At 32.3% G+C, this 24173-nt stretch overlaps 1 protein-coding gene across 1 annotated transcript in view; it reads left to right on the top strand.

The window, feature by feature from the left end:
• The first annotated feature begins 5636 nt into the window (after window positions 1-5636).
• The window catches only part of cd8b (cd8 beta), a 30072-nt gene continuing 11535 nt past the window's right edge, over window positions 5637-24173 (top strand). The window contains exons 1-2 of the mRNA XM_028804653.2: window positions 5637-5816; window positions 10075-10425. Coding sequence (XP_028660486.1) covers window positions 5753-5816; window positions 10075-10425 — 415 coding nt within the window. The 5' untranslated portion in view covers window positions 5637-5752. The remainder of the gene's footprint in view (window positions 5817-10074; window positions 10426-24173) is intronic.

Genomic DNA, 24173 nt, shown 5'->3' with positions numbered 1-24173 from the left:
CAATAAATGCCTACAAAATGTAATCAAACATTATCATCATTAGATTCAAGAGCTGCTAAGCAGAAACACACAAAGAAGCCTGCATAAATGAAAAAACCCGCAGTTTACTGCACCTCACGTTGTAATCTTTGGAAATATCTAATAACATTGACTGATATAATTGTTTTGAAAGTCACACTAAAGACAATATGAATTCAAAGGCAGACTCTTGAGATGAAATTAAATAGCTGAATGTATTCAGAATCTAGACAGTCGTCTATTGTCTCACTCAGTTATTAACCTTTCTAACAGCAGATAGTGTATAATCAAACTTTTTTTTCTTCACAAAATGCACACTTTCAAAAACATGCTAAAACGCATGTTCTAAGAGTATTTGCAGAGGCTTTAAATAAAAATATGAATGAGAAACAGGAAAATACACGGCCAGTCAGCTTTCACTTACAAAGGACAAAACGGGTTCAGTTAACTCATTAAATTTCCAAATATAGCGGTGGAAAAATGAGGTCCTGCAAAAAGAAGTGCGCTTCCTCTTTTCAGAGTGATTGAGCAGATAGTGATATTTATGTGCATACATATTTCAAAAAGCTGTAGAAAATTGTGTAAGAACTGTATTCCATACGACTAGAAAAAGCTAAATGCACCATGAGATTACACATCTTGTCGGTACTATTGCACAACGGCAGATTGTCAGTGCCAGCCAATGTGGCACACATCTCCGTGTAGTGTGTAGACAGGTTATTTTTATGATTACACAACATGACAGAATTTATGTAACCGTTGAAATTTCAATAACGCATATACTGTATATGTCTAAAGCATTACACTGATAAAATGACTTTCGCCTTTTCACATGGTCCTACATTCTCAGTTTTTAGTGCGAGTCCTACTTTACCTCCTATAGTGTTTAAAAGCGTGAAAATTCTAGAGTGTGAAAAGAATTAAGAACCTAAATCTTCTTCATACACATCCCTTGTTTTTTAAACATACAAAATTTCCAGGACATAAAAGCGTATATAATGTGAAAAAAAAATTTCAAAAAAATAAAAATTTCAAAATACATTTTGAAGATTAGCTGAAAAACACTCCTCATCACCTCCTTATCATTTGTGTTGTAACTTACTGTATGTAGGCATCTCTTTATACAGAAGGTACACATGGCAAACCTGTTGTTTTACATAAATGGCCTATTAGAGTAAAATGCAGGTTACATAATTTTTTAACACATTTAATACAATATTGTAAAAAAAATTATAAAGCTAATTATACCTGCTTATTTTTTATAAGTATTGTACAGCTTTAAATAACTTACATAATATATTTACACAGTTAATGTTTTTTCCTCCTGATAGATAGATAGATAGATAGATAGATAGATAGATAGATAGATAGATAGATAGATAGATAGATAGATAGTATTGTAAAATATTTTGGACATCATAATGTGGTGAAATGTCCAAAAGCAAAAGATGCCTTCTTTTAGTAGAGTTTTACATGAATCTGCAATGAAAGCATTTGTTTGTCCCATGAATGTATTAACAATCATGAAAGAAGTACAGCATCATGGCCATGTCAGAGAGGATTACCATAGTGAGGGTAACCACTGCAGACATGTTAAGGTGATTAAGGTGTTCTGATTTCATTATAAAATTCCTGGGTACCAGTTCAAGTTATCATGGAAGATTTTTATAAGGCTGCCTTACAATTTATTTTATAATTTCCAATCTCTCTTCCAAAAATGCAATACAATTCAATCGATTTTTTGACAGACACTTATTGAAAGAATACTTTTACGAATAAAAGCCATCTTGTTATCAACAATGTAATGTGATTTTTTCTTTTACAATTCATTTGCAGCAGTGCATATTAACAAAGCATATCTGCTCACACATGTAAAGAAGCAGAAGAGTACTTTATTCATCTGATTCTGATCATCTAATTATTAAAAAAAATACAGCTGGATTGATATGCTATTAAATAATACCTTCATTAAGGATATTTCAAAAAGGATATTTATTTTCACTTGGAAGTTTAGTTAGCACATTGCAATAATCAATTATTAACAGCAACTAAACTATAATATGTACCATTCTTTTGGCCCACTAGTAATGACTGTTTAATAAGCTGATATCAGATTATTCAGTCAGTATTCAGCTGCAGATGGTGCAAAGTGGTCATAGCTAATGTTATAATAAAAAGATGAAAAAAGGTATTTGCAGTTCTAGAGATTTGTGCTTTGTCATTTGCAGTTGTGCCTTTTAATCATTACCTACCAGCCCTGAAATACTGAGAGATTAATTATTTCTAAAGTGTCGATAAACAATACAAATGAGAGGGTAAAAGTTATTTTAGAAAAGAAAGCCTCACACATTAGGAGCCTTTAACAATCAATTCTTCTCCCTTAACAGTGGATTTAAGAATGAATGCATTTAGTGTGTTTACAAAAATATATATACATTAACCCTGTGGGAGATATGCTGTAGTTATCTGAACCATAATGGAAGATTATACTTTTACTATTACCAAACCAACACTAACCAACTATTACAGTATGTGAAAGCAACTCATTTAACCAAAAAAAAAACACCCTTGAGAAAAACTGAAAAGTTGCTCTTTGAAAAACCTGCAGTTTTCACTGCACTTTCCATATACTCAACACTAATAGAAATAAAACAAATGACCCACCAAAGATGTAAAAAAAAAAAATACATGACAGCATGAGTGGAATTTATTTTTAGGAGACGGTAGCTCAAATGTGCATGGGTTTTCCTCTATTTCAGCTGCCTCCTCATCTTAGACTGGGGTCCCGAGTCATGGTTTTGGAGACCCACAGTGGCTGCAGGCTCTCTTTCTAACCAGTTTTTTTTTTTTTTAAATCAGAAGCCAGTCCTTTATGATAATGAAACTTGTTAATTATATGGCTTGTTAGTTTCATTATTTCACAACTTCATCACATTGTATATTTTCCTTTTCTGAGACCATTTTCCATATTTTGTGGACTAGAACAGATCTGTACTTCTTAGACCTTCCATTTTCTTTCTCACGTTTTAAACATCATGATGCAAATGTACAGAGGATTAAACTAATTAATTTAGCCAAAGAACTGATGCTTTTGATGGTACCAGCTGCATTTCATTGATAACTAGTGGATAATTAAAGAAAATAGGAAACAATTAAAACCTAAATTCAATTATTTAAATCTGAATTAAGTAATTAAAGGTTCTGAATTTTAGCACATGAATGAACTAAAATTGATCCCAAAGAAACCATATATTTTTATTAGCTAATAAGTGGGTTCTAAATAATAAGTTGGTCGAATGCAAAAAAACCTGCCGTCACTGCGGCCCTCCAGAACTGTAACTGAGGATTTTTGGAAGGGAACTTAAGCCCCAAAATAATCCAGTGCTACAAATTTAGGCTTAAATAAAAATCAATTTATATTATACAAAAATATGGATACATCAAGCTATCATTAAAGATACAAACTGACCGTGTACATCAAATCAAAAACAAAAATTTTAAATGATCTATAATTCTGTATACTGTATATCAGTATAGTTAAAGGACTAAAAAGGACAAAAATCAAATTCCAGAAACACCAATATAACTAGAGTTCTCACAACAATAATCTCTTAAAACATTAAACCAATAAGTGGAAAATATTCTTTTAGAGATTAACACCTTTCTAAGCTTTATAAGGTCCTATAGTGCAAAATTACTTTTTTTATGAATTGGTAGCTTTGTAAGCCACTGTTTTTCAGTTCTGATCCTGGGGGATTGTTACAGGCAGTGGATTTTAAGCCACTAAGTTGCTTTCAGTTAGATAGAGTTTGCATTTTAATGTCTAATCAAATGACTCTCTTATTATCTAAGCCTGTTTAAACAAATATATTGATTTGTGGTTAATTTTTAGAAAACGGGGAAAAATATGTCTGTTCTACAAGAAAATAGTAATTAGTTTGAGACTCTGCTGAAATAAAAGTTAACTTTTCTGTGTGTTTTTTTAAAATGTTATTCACTTTCTTTTAAATGTGATTAAAATTGAAGGATTTGAGACTCAGCAAAACACCTTGTTGTCTGCAGCTCTCTTAATTAGTTGGAGGAGTTAAGAGAGGGAACTACTAAATTAGAAAACAACCAAATTAAAGAATAGGTATTAAAAATAATTAAACAAGTCATTTTTATTCTCATCTTTTGCAGCTATTTCTTGGGGGAAATGTTCACCTAGGTGGGAAATGTTAAAATGGACAGTATTGTGAACTCAATGTAATTGTAATGAACTGCATTTGTTCTCCAAAAAAGCAAAAAAGTTTGGAAAAACATAATACTATATAGAATGACATCAAATGTTACCTAAGAAAACAAAAAGTAGTGACAGAAATTACTGTTTAATTAATTAAAGATCATTTGCCAGTTTATGTATCAATTCCCACTCTGGTGCTTTGGCATTAGACTTAAAACACACTTCTCTATATTCTTTATCTACATTTTTATTTATTTATTTTTACTTTTCACATTAAAACAAGTTTTTTGTGTGCTCTTTAACACCTGCATTCATGGAAGTCTCCTTGTTTTGTTTTGGTTGCTCTGCACTTTAAAAAGCCTCCGTACTAGTAAAAGCTAATTCATCAGTCTTGTATGCTATTAAATTATTCTGACAGAAACAGATAATACAATGTTTAAGTTATTGATTTGAATAGTGTTCATTTTAAAACTATCTACCATTTGTTTCTAGTGTTGTGCCTTAACCATTAGCCCACACCATTTTCCTTAAAGCTGATTAGAATACAATTTTAAATACCTGCATCTTCTTTACAAGCAAGGTACACTAAGGTGTGCAAATTCCATCATGGAGGTCCACTATAGCTACAAACCAAAAGTCAGAAGCAACATCACACTTTATCAACCCCTTTATTTAATTACCATTTAGTATAATAGTTTGAAAAATAATATTTTTTTTTGTTTCTTCTTTTGGAATCAAGCTCTTTTTTGTAAATCACTTAAATTCAGTTACATAGGCTTGGATGTTATTGTCAGCTGAGTAAGTTCATCTCAAGTCATCTGCCTTTAAGAAAATAAGTCCCAAATAAGTTGTATCCTATTATGCCAGAAACAATGTAAACCTATCCTTATACCTAAAATGTTTTCAGTCAGGCACTAGGACAATAATTAACTGTTTATAGGCAAAGTTTTCTCAGTAGATCCAAGTACCTACAGATTGTTAGAAGGACTGAAACAAATACATTTATCCAAGTGCAGCTATCTAGGGTGGAGTTTTCTCATCTCTAAGCCACATATCTTTTCTTACGATTTTGTTATTCAGAAAAAGGTTAAAGAATGTTTAAAAAAAGGAATCTCTGGCCAGTATAAACTTAAAGTTGATTAGTTTATGCAGAACAATTAAACACTGCTGCAGCTGTATCCTGAATCTGTATTACTTTTCTCCTGCAGACATAGCAGTGCATACCCTTACTTGTAGTGGGTCTCCTTTTAACCATATGACTTGCTGACATTGCTTTAGTTTCTGTACAGGGTAGAATGAAACCTCCTCATCACTTTGTTGATCATCCCCCTCATTTACTCTGCAGGTGCTACACAGTTCATCTCCTTTTTAATGTTGTTAACAGCTCTCAGCCACCAGTCTTGCAATCATCTCAACTGAGAAGCCTCAGTGTCATGTGATAGGCTGCTTGCCAGCATCTTGAACGATAAAGGAAGATCCACACCAGCATTTCCACTTCAGAGAGAGCAAAACATGGCCCGGTCTCGCAGCATGCAGTCTATTTGGATAGTCTTTTGGGTGGCTTTATGGAACATAGGTACGTGATTCAAATGCTTTATTAGGTTCTAAAACCCTTTCTTGTTTAAAAAAGAAAAAAAAAGTCTTAAGCACAGCTTAGCATGTTTCTTATAATTCTTTGCAGAAATTCGGTGGTGTATTAAGCCTAATGTCATTGTTCAGAGTCGGTTAATCTCTTCAAGCCTAACTTTCATAGAAGATCTTAACTTTTCATATCTATTCCATTTATTTAAGAAAGTTACATTTCATCTCGTGGCATAAAGGCCTAGAGTTGACAGAGTGTCTAATTTATTGTTAGACAACTTATTTTTTGTGACATTCTAAAAAAAATTAGTAAGGGACAATAAAGTGGTATTTATTTTCCAAGCAATCCAAATCTAAAATTATATTTTATAAAGCTACATTTCCGGGTTGAAAGAGCTGTTTAGCATACCTACTATAACTAAACAGCACCGTATGGAATTCTTTTCCGAAATATACACAACCTTTTCTGAATTTTCTTATAACAGGGATTTAAATGAGTCAGTTTTTGATGCATAAATGTAGTGAAACAAAGTTATACTGGGATTATGTACATTTGTGTAAAATGGTAGAGTAAATATATATGGTAGGTGTTTGTGAAGATATAGAAGATGACAACTATCTCGTTTACTACCATAAATCAATAAATAACAATTCAATGATAACCTGTTTCTGTAATAATCAAAAAGAATCAAGAAGTACAACAAAATAAGCTAAAAGTATTTTTCTGCCAGGTAAGTTTATAATTAGGAGCTTATTTTGTGATAAATTACAGTATGATTAATATATTATCAGTGAAGGCCCATCTCCCTCTTTCAAATGCTTCACTGAATGAGTGACTTTGACAATGTTATTTTAGAACACTATTTTCTTAATGTTATTTAGGTTAACTTACAAATCATAATATATTTATGTAATAGAATGGATGGATAATTTGAATTGTTCAGGGCCACTCACTGAAGCAGTGCAGTGGAGTGAACTGATGGACATGTACTGTCCAGTTCAGAAGCTTGTTTGTTCAGTATTAATGTCTACAGTGAATGCAACTTGATGAGAGCAGCCTGCAGGTTCACTACAATGCTATTTATTTTCTAATTATCATCATCCAATTACCTTTACACACAGTATTTATTTATCTGGGCACTTAGAAACAAAACCCTTTCATAATTGTACTGACTGTCTATGTCAAAGGCCTTCTGACATTTAAATGCAACTATACATGCACATTTGGCTTTAATTACTGTTTTGATGTACTCTAGAATTGTACAACGACTTCCAAAGTATTTTTCAGCAAAAACTACTGATGCCTTTCAGTCCTACTCAGCAAAATACTACCACACCCGAAGACTGACCTAACTTTTATTTATTTATTTATTTTTGCTCTGCCAATGTCTAGCATTAGTAAATGCTTTCCTTAGTATTGTTAAATTATGACTTAATCTATTTTGATTTTCAAATTTGTTCATAACATTACTTTTTTTATTTTTTCATTTTTGGATTTTGAGTGTATTCCTGGCAGCACAGGACAAAAGACTGAACCAGCTCTTTACTAAACATTGGTGCATCACAAACCACTCTCCCACACAGCCATATTCACTCAATATAGAACATTTCAAAATTGGCATTTAAATGAATGCTTTTGAATTGTGCAAGTAAACCAGAAGATATGGGCAAAAAGAGGTCATGGGGATCATATGGACTGATAAAATATTGGTCAGGTTGAATCTTTTGAAATACTGTACTCATAATTCCTTCTCTCAACCTACTGAAGTTGAACTTTGTTCTCATTATATATAAGGTTTAATATTTTACTTTTTTTTTTTTTTTAACTTTTTGATAACTCTTCTAGGTAAAACAATGCATCAGCATCTGGTGCATACTTGCATACGAACGCACCCCTGGCTTAATGTTAAACTTGAAGTACTTTAATAGCAGATGACTGATATAACAATTTACTTCGGATGATTGCATTTTTTTTTTTATCAATCAATAAAATTAACCAGCCTTCTTTAATTACCACTCGAAAAAAATAATATGCGGACAATTTGTTTTTACTGTATCTTACAGTACATTACCTTCGGCAGCTTCACTGTAATTATAATTAGGAAAATAAAAGTCTTCATTTTCTTCACAAAGAGTACTAAAGACAAAAAGGCAATTTTAGCTTACGGACCTTTTTAAACAGATCTCCTACCTACAATAATTAATATAAAGGGTATCAAATACCAACAAATAACATTCTCAATCCATTAAGTCCAATTCAGGGTGGCAGGGTGACAGCCTTTCCCAGCACCACTTGATTAAAGGCAGGAAACAGCCCAGGACAAGGCGGACAGTCCATCGCAAACCTACCATAGATCTTCTGGTATTTCTGCTTATAGAAGTTCCAACTTTATCTCACTTAAATGAACACCCATAAAAATATAGTGTTTTTAGTTTTATGACCAGCACCACAACGAGTAGGTGCTGTCAATAAGTAGTTATGAACATATTTTGAATTAATTTGTACATATTACAAATGTTTTGGAAATATATATTATGGATTTTGAATTGATTAAAGCATTTTTTGATCCTTTTCAGCAAATAAAGAAGAGTCGATATTAATTTATTTATTATGAAGTAATAAAATTTCTACCAAACCCTTCACTTCTAAACATTTTGAATACCGTAATGGCTGCATCTATAAACACTTGAGCATAGATATGTGACCTACTGTACTTGTTTTGTGTGTAGAAAGGGTCAGACAGTTACATTAAATTATTTTATTATTTTGAGTAGTAAGTTACTTTTTATATTTCAGACTTTCTTTAATTTCTACAGTGAAATCAATCAAATGGAGAAAAGTAAGCAATAAAGCTAGAAAAAAAGAGATTAAAACAGTCTATTCACGGCTTATTAGTATTTATTAATAATTTTCCATTAAGATTTTATTTATATATATATATATATATATATATATATATATATATATATATATATATATATATATATATATATATATATATATATATATATATTTATTTATTTATTTATTTATTTATTATGGATGGCATAATTGCACATCATTTAAGATTACAATGTTTAATTGACTGTTCAGTCCCTGTCCAGTTCAATATCTAGATAAAATAGGTTTTATCTGGAGTTTTTATGTTCCTTTCTACAGTATCTCTTGTTCCTCCTACAAACTAAAACATATTAGATTGAATTATGACTCAGAATGATTCTGAAGCATTTAAGTGTGGCGGCAGCATGGGTGAACCTTGCTATGGCTTGCTCTCCTGTCTAGGCCTGGTTTGTCGCCTGCAACTTCTATTGCTGGGGATATGTTCCCACTCCCTGCAGCCCTTTACCGTAAGAGAGGATCACAAACGTAGTCTGGTGAATATGAGATTTGTTCAACTTTGTGTATAGAAAATCATTTAAAATGTGTCTGTCTGCCTTTTACTGCCACCTTTGTCAGTGATCTAATGCTTCTTAGTCATAATGAAGGACATTATAAGTAATCCTACCCATTTTTAACAATTTCCAAATAAAACATCTGGACTAAGTGAGTTTAAAGATGTTATGCTTTATGTTGTCCAAATTACAATTTACGTATTTTAAACCTTATTAACAAACATTACTCAATACTCTATGATCAACAAATTTAATGCTACTCACATGTATTAACCTTTCAGTGGGTGATGGCACCTATGTCATTTTGACATAGTGATGACTGTACATAATTTTGTATATATTTTATGCAAAGATGCATCTCAACACCTACTATCAACTGCATTATTGTAAGGCAATTATAATTACAATGCATGCACATTTATCCCGCCACACTCATTGTATGAACCTATTTAATCCCTTACATCGTATAGTGTGCAGCTGGAGCCTTTGCCTGTAGGGTCAGGCACACAGCAGGAACCAACTCTGATTAAGTCCTCAGGCCTTCTTTGGTCCTGTACACTATATATGCTTTACCTAATGTTTCAGCTCTTAGGTCCATCTCCATTTAAATAATCTCCACATTTTACAGTTCCAGTGAAGCTGTACAGGTAACTCACATTTTTCTGACACTTTGAGATTGCCAGGGCTCTTCACACTATTTTTAACCAGTACCTGTTTGTCAGGCACAACCTATGAGTTTTTGTTGAACTTGCTTTCAGTTAGTGGAAACCGCTCCTGAAGAAAAAAATAGTAAAATGTTGAGAAATTACTTAATTTTTACTGAAATGTTTTAATCTTTAAAAGTGTATGTTTCTTTTTAGTGGCCAGCTTTACGCAAACCTCAACAATTCAATATGTCAAGCTAAAAAATAATATCAACATCATGTGTCCAGCCAAAGATGAAAAGGAAGCAGAAAAGGGTGCCTATTGGTACAGACAGCGCAATGGCACACAGAAATTTGAATTTGTAATTCACATCAGTGTGATCTCTAGAGAAACCAGAGGACCTGGCATTACCAATCGTTTTAAAGGTTCCAAACGAGATAGCATGAAGCCCACCTTTACCCTGAAGATCAGTGATCTCCATGAAGAGGATATTGCAACATACTACTGTGCTCTGTTCACTCAGACAAACCTAACAATGGAAAGCATGACCAAGCTAATACTTGGAGGTTAGTAAGAAAACTTATTTTGTGGAGACCAAAATAATCTGCACAAATATTATAATAATCCTAATTTCAATTGATGTAAATATTTAGCATCATTTGCATTTAAATTTTACATTTTTGAATGCATATTATGAATATCTTATACAGTATATATAAGGTAATTATGTCCTATTTTAGGTTATAACCATCTCAGCAGCTGCTTTAAACTGTCATAACCTGACAAATACTGTATAACGAGCCCATTTTCATAACATATTGTAACAGTGACAAAATGTGGACACAGTAGCTTATCCTCCACATTGGTTATATCCTGGCATTCAGTGTCAGTGTTCAATATGGACTGCATACAGAAGTAACCTATTCAACTGTGCTGAAGAAACTGAAATTTACATTATGTGGTCTTCACACAGATTCTGGTTTGGCTTCTGGAACAGTGTAAAAATCCACATTTTGATGCAATTACTTGTGTTTAAATATATGAAAATACTGTTATATAAACAAATGTGGAAATTGTTGTGTAAAAGTATTTTTTTTTACTGATTTTAATATGAAACTAAGTTAAGCTTAGTTAAATGAAACGCTTTTCCATTATTTTCAAGCTTTAAATATGACCTTTCCCATATAAAGATCTGAAGGATTTTCATCACTTTAAGCATTTCACTTTTAATTCTGATCTACAGATAGAGGATACATTAATTTGGAAACATTAATCTTTTAAGGATGTTTGGTAGTGTTTGGTATCCTTGCCATCGCCAATAGAAGTGCAAATAAATTACTTTAAAAATAATTTGCTTGACACCTTTGTCCGAGTAGCTTACCATGACTTAATGATGTATAATAAAGAATCAGAGAGTAGATTTTTTGGAGATGGAAACTGCATACAATTTGTGCTATAGTTAAAATAATAGAACAGAATATAAAAGAGTTATTCTTTTAATTACTTCTATTTTGGTAGTATTTTGTGTGCCACTTTGTGAAATACCCACTAATGTTTGGTCTGTGAGAGGAAACATTTACAATCTAAAAAGTATTTAGCTGCTCAGACACACTCCTTCAGTTCATGAACTGTAAGATTTGTTACCAGTATAGAGTTGGGAAATCTGTTGCTTAAATAATACAATTAGGTTTACATAATCCATGCAATGTGAAATGATGCTTCTAGAAGGATGATCTCAACATCTGTCAATGATGTTGTGCTCTTTTTTACATTGGTATTCTCTCTAAATACTATTCTGATCAACAGTGACTCTTAATTGTGTTGTTTTTTTTCTTTTGTGAATTTGTAACATTTACCATACAATGTGTAACTCAGCTTGTACTATTACTACTTGAATACCTTATACAAGTACTTTGTGATTAGTTAATTGTATAAAATACTGTATATGACCGATTGAAAATGTGATGTGCTCTCTCAATCATATTGTGACATTGAGAGATGTCATAAATATACACATAATTACAAAGAACAGACCTGGGAGATGATAAGGAGTCGACATTTGTATAAAGACCAGAATAGATTCCTGTATTGCTTGAAATTATATTGCATAATTTTACTAAGATGCAACTATAGTCTTGGTGTTTGAGTTTCAAGTTGAATACATCTTACTTGAAATTCAGAACATAATATATGATACTAAATATCACTGAAACATTATAAACAACTGCAAAAGATACAATACAATATACAGGGTGTCCATAAAGTCCATGTGCAATTTAAAATAGTTGTAACTTGTATTGCTTAAAAAATAAAAACAATAATAGATTTAAAATAAAAAATGAAGGACAGCAAGATGTCAAGTGGATTGGTTAAAAATAGGCTGTGTGCAAAATGTGAGTGGTTGGTATATGGTAGATGAAAGGCTGATTAAGCCTTACAAAACAGACAAGGAAGGATGGGAAGAAAGAGTCAGAAGAGCTACACAAAAATCATTAACCCTCCCCCATGTATAACAAGTAGGATTTCAGAGTGCCAATTAGATAAAGTTAATTTATAGCAATTATCCCCTGCATGTTTCACTTAACCATTCCTTTGTATACACTTAGATATACATCAACTTTTTAATTCAGAAAAAACAGAATTGTGACCGTTTATTTTTAATAACATTTTAAATGTTAAAAAGCTAAAGACAAAGATTACACAAATAAGAAATTAGTCACATTAAATAATGAATTTTGCATGAAAATATGCTACTTGTACCTGAACTTGCTAACCAGATCAATATTTGTAAATTCCATCATAAACTTTGCAAAATACCATGCAAAATGAATTTGCATCCAACTGTGTCCTCCTCCTCAAACCATGTTCCTGTTAAACTACTTGAAAAGTGACCTACTTATTTTCTTCATGATTTTAAAAAATTCTAGCATTCCATCACTTAATTTCTGTTTTCATATGTGAAAACATCAGATCCTCATATCCTTCTTCACTGATTATTCTCATTAGCCCTGAAACCAGTCTAGTAACTCTTTTCAGAACTGCCCCTAGTGCTGTCGCTTTATGCCCTTTGAAATACAAATGTCAAAACTGCCCAGAAAAAAAATAAAAAAAACAAAACAAACTGAGACATACAGCTTACACATAACAGCTTTTAACTTTTCCTTGATACACTGTGCTATATAACATCTCATGTGCCTTCTTAAACGCTACTGAACATTGTGGAGTAAGACAATGATGTACCCACTAAGACTTCTGAATCTTTCTCATAATTGACTCTTTTTAATTTTTTAGCATAAATACTATTGTGTATTTATACCTTTTTTTATTTTATTTTTATAATTCTCACTCATAAAACATATGCTACGTATTTGACCGAGATTGAATTTTATAAGGGTCCATCTTTAATAATTTTGCTTATTATAAGTACATACCATTCCTCCTAATTTAATGCTATCTAGAAATATATAACCAGATTGTTAGATACATGTTTATTTAGATTATTTATATAAAATAAAATAATAATAATAAAAAAAGTTTCTTGGATTGATAAGAACATTGGAACAATTATGGCCATTTAGCCCAACAAGTTCCAGAGAGACTCCACTTTTAACGTCACATAATTCAAATAAAGTTCATTGGACCTATTGTTTCTTGTGTTTATGTCAATCTTGCACCCTTCTGTACCCTGAATATCCACTTATTTTCATTTGATCACTAGTCTCTTTTGAGGAAACATATCTTAGCATTTTTGAAAATAATTTTTCACCTATTGGCTCTAATTTTCTTACCTAACAAAAAAAAAAACAGGTTCATGTTATGTTAATTGGTGTTTCTAAATTGGCCTTGTGTGCGTGTGTTTGTATGTGAGTGGACCTTGCGATTGACTGGCATGCTACCCAGGGTTGGTTCTTGCCTTACACCAGATACTGCCGGGATAGGCTTCATTTCTTCATGATTGAGAAGATGATGATATTATATGTTTGAATACATTTGATATTTTTGGAGTAAATTCTGCCATGTTAGCGAAACACACTGTCTAAACCCATAATTATGATTGCTAATACACTTATAGTGGATATGTGCTTCCCAAGTTGCAGATTAATGTTAATCTTTATAAAATGATTTTCCTTAAATATTATTTTCAAAACATATCCAAAATTACTGCTAAAACTAAAAAAAAAATGTTAAACATGTATTTTGTGAAAATTATAAGATGACGCTTTGCAGGGGTCTCGTATTACTATACAGTGTATACCTAAAGAAAATCCCTTACTTCAGAAGTTTCCAGTCCAAATACCAACCTCCCTTTCTATAACAGTAACCAGTCTATATCCTATATAGTTAAAGAGATCATATTGCACAAATGAATCCCACTTGTGAATTTCCCCTTGGGATTAATAAAGTATCTATCTATCTATCTATCTATCTATCTATCTATCTATCTATCTATCTATCTATCTATCTATCTATCTATCTATCTATCTATCACTTAAGTTGACACTAAAATTATCCTTTAAATTTTAATTACTACTGTGAAGAAAATAACGAGATGACTATTAATTCATTGCATAATTATGTTTAAGAAGAGATTATTAGTTTACTAAATCATTCAGATCGAATTCAGACTGTTTTCTGTTTGTAAACTGCAACCTGTATGTCTAGTCTTTTGTTACAGTTTACTCTTAAAAGGTCAGAAGGATAAGATATTTTGCATACATATGCATATTTTATTAAAAACTGCTCAGTAAAATCCAGTACAATGTAGGTAAAATTAATCTGAGAATTTTCCTAGTGAATAGATTTATGCAAATTAAACTGAAACATATTAAACTTTATATAGTCTTGCACTATTTTACAATGCAATATGCTGAATGAAATTCAGATTATTTTGCATTTTTTTACTAAAATTAGTTTAATCTCAATGGTGCTAAAAAGGTATTACTCTGGAGCTATACAAGGCACTAGTAAGGCCACATCTGAAATATTATTTGCATGTTCTGGCATTTGTATTACTAGAAAGGATAGAAGAGCGAAGGTTAACCAAGAGAAGAGAAACTTGGTTGATACCAGGACTGCAAGGCATGAACTATGAAGAAAAATGGAAAGAGTTTGTTTCTCTGTAAACAAATAAGAGGGGACATGACCATGTTTAAAATTATGAAAGGAATTAGTATAGTGGATTTCATCTGTTATTTTAAAAGAAGCTTCTCAACAAGAACACAAATGATAGCTGTTTAAGGGTGAATTTTGCCAAATGTTTTTCTTCACTCAGAGAATTCATAGATGATTGGCCAAGTATGGTGGTTGATGTTAGACACTTTGGGAACCTTCAAAACTCGACTGGCTGATATTTTACTCAAGTCAGGTGAATATGGATTACCAAGACATATAGAAGTGAATGGCCTTTTCTTATTAAGGAACATCTTATATTTTCATTCAGGAAACAGGTCACAATCTGTTCATCAATCAATTGCAGGAGGCATTTACACAAACAACCTCACCCAGGGATAATTTAGAATCAACAATCAACCACCTTGATTAGCATGTCTTAGAGGCAAAACTGGAATACTAAAGGAAAACCTTTTGTAAACACAGGAATAAAACTCCACACAGACAACAACCAGGTGTGACAATCAAAATCAGGATGTTGAATTATTGAGGTAGCGGTGCTAACAATTACAGTACATCAAAATCATACCTAGTTAGGGTTTCAATATACAGTGGGCCATTAATGCTTTGCTTAATTTGAAACCAATCTACTGTATACTATAGTTACAGAATACAGTATACTTAGCATTATTATTATTATTATTATTTATAAGGCTTTTTTAGTTTTATAAAAACATTTGAACATTTACAGGAGTGTGAATTATTATCCTTGCTCATTATTGCTTTGCACAAAAAAGGGTATAAGGATGCACTTCACTAGCATACATAGAAACAGCTGTGTTCAATGATTCTAAAGCATAAAATATTATTAGCTAGATGGAACTTAAAAAATTCTTACATAAAATTAATTTCTGGTTTAAAACTAGATTCCATTGAAAACTTTCAGGTAGTATGGCTTGAAAAATGCCTACATGAGATATGACACATGTTTTTAACTTCTGCATTACACCATGTTGCCCTGCAGATGTGTCTACAACAATCAATATAGTACGAATTAAACCACAGCAAAAATAATATCCTCAAACTCAAATTCAGATTTGTTGTGAGCTACTAGACTAGAGCCAGTCCAAGGAGTTCTGACATTGGTTCACTTAGAAAGAAAAAATGGATTGGATGGTTAACTTTACTCTAAGAAATAATATTACAGCTTTGGAATGGTAAATATAGCCTGCTTATTAGATCTAATTAACTGAATGTAACTGTTTTGAGAAGCAATTAAGGAATATTTTTTTTCCAAGGCTGAAAATATTTACTTCATCTCTGTAAGTACAAAATGTGTGGCTCTTATAATTTTGGACTGTTACACACTTGCCTCAGCCCATATTATGTTGTAATGGTTCAGTAAAATAACAGCCCCAGGGTCTTTTACTGGTAGACATGTTTTGCCCTGCATTAGTTCCACAATAAATAATCTACAGCCAACCCCACATCAGAAGACAGAAACTGGGTTCTTAATAAATTAATTTATCAATTAGGTATAAGCCTGCTTAATTCTGTTGGAAGATGACTACTGTTCGTTTCCTCTGTCTCATTTGTTGCCATCAGCCTGTAGATTTATATTTCCCAGATTTTCAGCACTGCACATGTTCCCTTCCTGCCGTTCTTGACACAGACATTCCTGAAATGACTAACAGAAAAAAAGCAACAAGTCCTCTCCCAAACACATTCTTGCAAGAGATGGAAGCACTTGGGGACTTGTCTTCTCAACATGCTGTCATATCAGTTCTAATGTAATACTGAATGTCTCTCAGTTATAGCTTCAACAAAAACTTTTATTCTTTTTTTGGGTCCTATTTGCAAACTGCTGAAAATATTTTAATGACTTTTATCACAAATAAATGCCTTTAATTTTAAACAGACACATAATCAGTGACTGCTACAATACAGTTTATTGATATTAAAAAAAATCATATTGGAAAGATAAACAACTACAATGAGAGGAGACATAGTTGGGCAAAAACAGGACATATAACTTTGCTTGCCAAAACAGAATCCATGGCAGAAGTAGTGATACATGTAGACAAAAGGTCATTACATATTTAAAAATAAATAAAATAGGAATTTGGTTAAAAAATAATATTGCAAACGTAAGTGATAGACAATAAAAACTGGACTTGCAACTGCAAAAACTTACCCATGAAACAGCACTGCTGTGTGCCTACTTACGTAATAAATCCAACAAATTACAAATGTAGACCGGTAATGCAGGAGTGATTGAAGTTGTTATGCAACAGCAGGCAGGAGGAATAGAAATCAGTTAGGAGCAAGTTGGAGGCCTGGAAGATACACAACCACTTTACAGATCATTGTAGGGTGTCACACAGTCATTATTTTCATATGTACAGAGTACTGTGAAAGTCTTACTTGCAGGTGCTCATCAAAATGCTGGACATGGTTTTGCAAAAGAATTCCGCTTTACAAGATATATGGAGAAACAGTGCATTTTGGAAAAAATAAGACATAAAAAGTAATAGTTCTTTAGCACCTATTGTAGTTGACCACTTACAGTAATTATGGAGAAATTATTGTAATATTCAGAATCTAACAATGCCTTTTTGTTCCTCTTGTTGAGACTGTGACAGCCATAATTCCTACTTAATTACAAAAAAAATAAATAAAAACTTGTATGTATCTTTAAATCACTAAAGCCAGACCTTCCCACAACAGTAACATGTATCTTCTTCTTTCGGCTGCTCCCATTAGGGTTTGCCACAGTGGATCATCTTCTTCAATATCTTTCTGTTCTCTGCATCTTGTTCTGTTACACCCATCACTTGCATGTCCTCTCTCACCACATCCATACACCTTCTCTTATTCCTTCCTCTTTTCCTCTTCCCTGGCAGCACTATCCCTAGCGTCCATCTCCCAATATACTCAGCATCTCTCCTCTGCACATGTCCAAACCAACGCGGAAATTAGTGCCACGTAAGATGCCACTTCATGTTCAAATACACTCTCCCAGACAAAATCCTAATAGGTTATAACAGATGAACACTGAGTAGCTAGTTAAGCTATAGCTGACTATCTCAGGAGAAAATTCAAATGAGCATGTGAAGAACAAACAAAATCAACAAAGGAGACGCCAGTCAAAGATCACATGAAGACAGGAGAATTGTGTTATGGTAACATTGACCCCTGACCTAATATACTCCTCTTACATATGAGGCAGAGGAGAACTGAATCATAAAATGTATGATACTACACCAAATCTTAATTTCCAAAATGCCATGTCAAATACAGAAAATGTTGCAAAGAAAAATATTCCTGGAATGCAATAATTTGTAGAAATACTTCAGTAATATAGCAACATGTTTTTTATATTGCCTCTTTGTTTTCAAACAGTTTCTGCTAGGTTAAAAGATATCACATTTTTCATTGAAAAGTGCAAACGCTGTACACTCCTGCAGTAAATCAACCTGGATACAGATTTGTTTACAGCATACACAACCCCTTCTGGGAAGTGAACCTTTATCATCGACTGCCAGCATAATCAACAATCTTATGGATGTATTTTCTTCACAAGGTACACAGACAAGTAACTTAGATACATATGATTTCATGTGGACAGGACATCATCTTGCATTGAACATTTATAACAGTACCAAAACCAATGGACATCGAAGTAAAAGGGATGAATCATCAAATTCTAATTCAGTAAGTTTAGCATGAAGAGAAGTCCTTCAAAAAGGGGAGGGTGACTTACTAAACATAGACTGGTTAAACAATCTCAGAGTACGGAGTTACACACATCAGATGGAGAGACCTTGTGCAGTTGAAAGCAATTTCTACAAGCATGCGGCCTAGGAAAAGAACTGGAGGCACCAGATATGACCTCAGTGAGGAAGAAGGGATGACTATAAGATAAACAGAAACAAATGCAAGGATTTTATTGATTGGACCCATTAGAGTAGCGTTTAACAACTACTAGTAAACTTTTGTTTATTTAATTAAACCGTATTTAAATTTAACCATACATTAATCTTTGAACCAACCAAATCCAGGCATAGATCATGAGTATCTGCAGCCTCTCTCTGCATCATCATTCAAAAGTCAAGAATGAACCCCTGATGTAAAATGATGCCAGAGTGCCATACATTGCAAATGCAAATTCCTTTTTTTAATTCAGGACATAGGCGATTATAAAAAGAAATGTCATGATTAAAATGAAACATTCATCTTAAATGTAGTAATTTTTGGTATTTTGTAAAAATATTGCTCACGTCTTGTTTTTGTCAAAAAGTACTCTTCAATCGTGAGGTGTAGCAGTTGACCAGATGTAGCTAAAGTGCATTAATAATGCCATAAGAGGTATCATTTCATTCCTCACTGTCAGGAAACATGCTAACATTGTCATTTAGATCCAAGTGCTGGCCTGCAGAGCAAAGTCCTGGACATGTTACCTCTTCATGGTGCATGATATGTGAGCAATTCACTTTGAAGCAGCATAAGTGTATTCAGCACTGTCTATTATAAACTTTAAAGTTTGAGTTGAGTGAAATTAAACTATAATTAATTATGAGAAATATGATAGTAAATTATAATAAAATTCTAATCAATTAAAATTAGCTGCAGGAATAAACAATATGTTGGTTAGAGCTTCAAAAGTATTTTCTTTTTTGCCTAGTCATTGTGATCAACACTCTAGCTAATAAAATAGTTTTTTAGAAAAAAAAGTATAGGTGACATACTATGCAATAATTTCAGGTCAGGTTTAAAATTACATTACATATTCTATAACTAATTAAGTACAGTTTTGTATTATTTAGTTAATCTACAGTAAATTAAACAAGAGCAACTCTACAGCCTGCTTATGGAGTCTTTGATCTTCTTATTTCTAAAGGAAGTCAGGCAGCATGTTGTGGTTTGTTTGTTTTTATCACTTCCTTATAATATAGTTTTCACAAAAGTTGCACTGCCGATAACAAGCTAATATTTTTATGTTTTTGTTTAAAAACACAAACACACAACTGAATGCTAATTGCATTCATTACATTTACAGTAAAGCAAGCTTCTTTTAGAGATGTACTTTTCATTTGTTTTAATCAACCACTTTAAAAAAAGATGTGCTCTTCAATATCTGCTTTTTTGACACTTTGCAAAAGCATGCTGCTATTTAACAACGACTATGACTTCACTGAATCTTTTGCTTTCAACATCCGACTAATAGATTTCCATTTACAATGCATATTATAATTACATATATTTACTTTCCTGTTATTAACCAACTTTTTCATATTATTATCATACCCTTAAATCATAAATATTATTTGGTATAAAATTACTTCAGCATGCTTCTGAGATGGCCGTAAGAACAATAAAACCACACATCACATACATACAGGTGATGATTGTGAAAAAATCAGATTTGATAATGACTAATAGGATGTTATATCATATTTAAACTATGTAATGCATTATGGAGGCGTAATTCTGGAATTCTGTGTGCAGTTTCGGTAGCACTATTACAAAACACCTACAAGTGCCTGAGAAAGTACAGGGAAAAGCCACTACTGTTAGAATCTGAATAAGATCTTATGGAATGTAATGGAAGATTGCAACCAGAAAATAAACTGAGGAAGCGTAGAGTGAAAACATCTATTTACATGGAGGTGTCAGGTACCAAGAAAAACAACCAAAAACTATACAAACAAAGCCAAAGAAATAAAGCAGAATTCAAAAGTACAAAAAATGTTGAGAAAACAAATCAATAGTGAAGTCTTCTCTGAAGCTCCTTTTAGCTTCCTCTACCACTAAAGAGAAAGAGTTTCATAAAAGAATCCAATACACATATTCCAGATGTGCACTGTCATCTTATACAAGTAGGAACTAATGACAAGATATGTCATGTGACCAGCAAAAAAAAAAAACACTAAAAATTATGAACAACCACAAAAACAAACAAAAACAGGCAGCATGTTTAAAATATAAAGGGAATGAATTCAGTGGATCCCGTTACTTTCAAGTTAATTCTGCAACAAGAAAATGGGGACAGACACAGATGTAAACTCAATAGATAATATCACACAAATGTCAGAAAGTGTTTCTTTATGCTGAGAACCACAGAATAAATAACCAATAGGATTGCTATTATAATATACCCATGAGTTTAAAATACTATTTCTATATATTTGTCATTATTTATATTTTGGTAATTGGTACACTGTATTAATCCCATTAATACTGGTTGCAGTAAGTTGAATCCTATTCTTACAGACATAGATTGAATGCAGGAACCAACATCAGAGAAAACACTAGTCGTTCACAGAACATAATCAAATGTATATTCAAACTGGACCAATCAAAAATACTGTATTAATGTAACTTTAAAAAAGGATTGTCATCATCTGGTTAATCTTCTGTACGGCACTAAAAATGTGGAACTTTCCAGCTTTTTATTCTTACATACTGCCTGAGATGGAGCTCTAGCCAAATATGAGGTTTTACATTTAAGCAAATGTTTAAACTAAAGAGTCTGTGTTGTTAATCAAGAAATAGTATGGAACTACAGTATATTTCACAAGAATACAAAAAATGTTGTTTTTTGCATTTAGACTGGACATGATATCACTAAACAATCCAAAATGAGCACCAGCTAAAGAGCCAATTCCCATATTTCACTTTCTTCTTCTCTCACTCTCATCCTTTATTTTGAACTCTCAGGCAGTTGACAGCATCACCTTCTATAGAAGAGCATAATACTTGAGCATACAAAGGCATGGCAGAACAAGCAATTTTTTTAAAAACTGCCAAGCGAAACCATAAGAAGTACAAACCAATCAATTAGACATGAGCTTAAACAAAAATCCTGCTATTGAAAACTGGAAGAAGAATATTATTTGTAAGTACCTAGGCCGAGACAGCCTCAAATGATTGCCAACCTGACAGAGGATATTATGTGCTGTAGATGTGTTTTCTTGCACTAATGCCTCTAGAACATAAAATAATCATTAATGATCTAATATGTACAGTTGAAGAACACAGTAAACCAAAGCACCTCTCTTTACATACAGCCTCCTTTTCAGAGAACTTCAGCTCAAGTGGCCTTTTCTGATTCACAGAATTCTATGAGCAAGCACTCCTCCTCAGCCCTGCCCTTTCCACTGTTTAAGGCAATTAATTATGTAATCTTTTCTGCAATTATTAAATCACATACCCTAGTCTTTAATATTTTATTAATTTTCTGTAATAATTTAACAAAAAAATTTGATCTTACATGTTGATATTTTTATGATCAATCCTTTTGACCAAACTGCAATAAATGTAACATTGTCAGCCAGTTGTTTCATTTATTTAGTTGACCATCCCACCTTTATTAAGGTTCCCCACCCCCAACCCCAAAAGTGAAGAGCAATAGATGAAAATTTAAAAAAACAAAATTCTAAATATAGTCCAGTGTCATGATGTTAGGTCTGGGTTTAAAGAAGTCCGACTTGGTACTCTGTTAATAATTAGCAACTAGGCCACATAGATTATACAGTACATCTTTGTTCATAACAAAAACATAGAAAGCAGGGCATGTAGTTTTGTGGTCAAGAGGCTGGATCATGCAGTACATAAAATTTGTAGTTCCATCTCCCTCTTTGATTAACTGTGTAACACCAAGCAAGTCACTTAATTTACCATAAGGATTAAGATTTATATTTAGACATGTTCACGGTTGTCTAATCAACTGCATTCATGAAGAAAAGGGGCAAAAGGCATACAGAGACAACAGGTGAAATCTAAAAGCATTTCACAAAAACTCTGAAATACATATAGTCAAAACATTAAAGAAATCTATTTTTGGAGAAGTTGTTCAACATTTTCAAAGGTTTTGCCAAACCATATGACCCACTCTTAGGTGGACACACTCTATGCTCCTCAAAGAGTTTTGGTACTGAGGATGCTTTTTGTTAAAAAGCTATATGTGACTGGTGGAAAATTAAGTCCTAGAGCTGTCTGTGAGAGACTTTAGGGTGACAATACTAATGAAAAGTTCTGAATGTAATTGCTGGTTGTCAAGAGCAGTGGTGATTCCCAGTTCCGTTAAGCACTGACTTCTGGTATATGTTAATAAAGTCATCCAAGTCAATTCTTTTAGCTGACTTTCACCAGAAACTTTGCCTAACTGCTATAGATGTAATAAACAAAACTGTAAGCAAAGAAAAAAACTTGGTGGACAGCTGTTGTATGTAAATTAGCAATATCCATATAAAAATGAATACATTTAATTAAAATGATTTTATGGAACTTTTCATATTGAAAAATGCTAAATCATCATTTCCAAGTTTAATAGTTAAAATAAAACTTTCAATTAAATATGAAACATTAAGGCTATTGGAATCTGGAGCTTATATTATTCCAGTATCAATAAAAAATCGGGAGTGTGCTCCCCTCAACTTTCTCGTATACTGAGAGAGGAAAAGGTCTTCAGAACCACTTCCAGTTGCACAATATCTCTAAAATATCATATCATATCTCTCGTTTCTTATCATAACTAATTGATACTATCGATACACAATCATTTATCTCTATTTTTAATTAAAGTTTATATTAAAATGATATTTTCGCACTTAGGGAGGTTGAAAACTGTGGTGGAATTTTTTCATGATTACATATGCATTACCTAGATTACGTGCAAACTAAAAAGATTTATAGTCACCTAAAAACATAGAAAAAGTGCTAGTATTATGTAATTTGTTGCAATAAATTGCTACAGGTAAAACTGCATTTAGCTACATTTAATTATGATAATGATGGCTGAATTAAAAAAAAAAAAAAAATTAAATGTATTACCAAGAACAGAATGGGAACATAGCAGCTTATTGTTTCTATTACATCTTTATATTTACATGGCATGTTCATTGTTTACATGTTATTGTTAAACTGATGATGTATAAATTAAAATAATTTAATAATAAGTTAATAGTTATTGAAAGAATATGTGTTATATTGAATACAGTTTTTAATATTGTGTACATATTTATATTTCCATGATACAAAAAATTTGGGTAGGTGTTTAATTAAAGTAGCACTTCCAGTTGCACAATTTTTCAAAAATTGCATATCTATTTTTTTCTTGTTAATGTAAATATCTATACAATTCTATTCTAAACTGTAGTGTGCATGAAAAAATTTGGATGGTTGTTTAAATAAAATACTACTT

The sequence above is a fragment of the Erpetoichthys calabaricus genome, chromosome 7, assembly GCF_900747795.2.
Source record: "Erpetoichthys calabaricus chromosome 7, fErpCal1.3, whole genome shotgun sequence".
Lineage (NCBI taxonomy): Eukaryota > Metazoa > Chordata > Cladistia > Polypteriformes > Polypteridae > Erpetoichthys > Erpetoichthys calabaricus.
The sequence above is the reverse complement of the archived record's forward strand: the minus strand, read 5'-3'. Positions and strand labels throughout refer to the sequence as shown.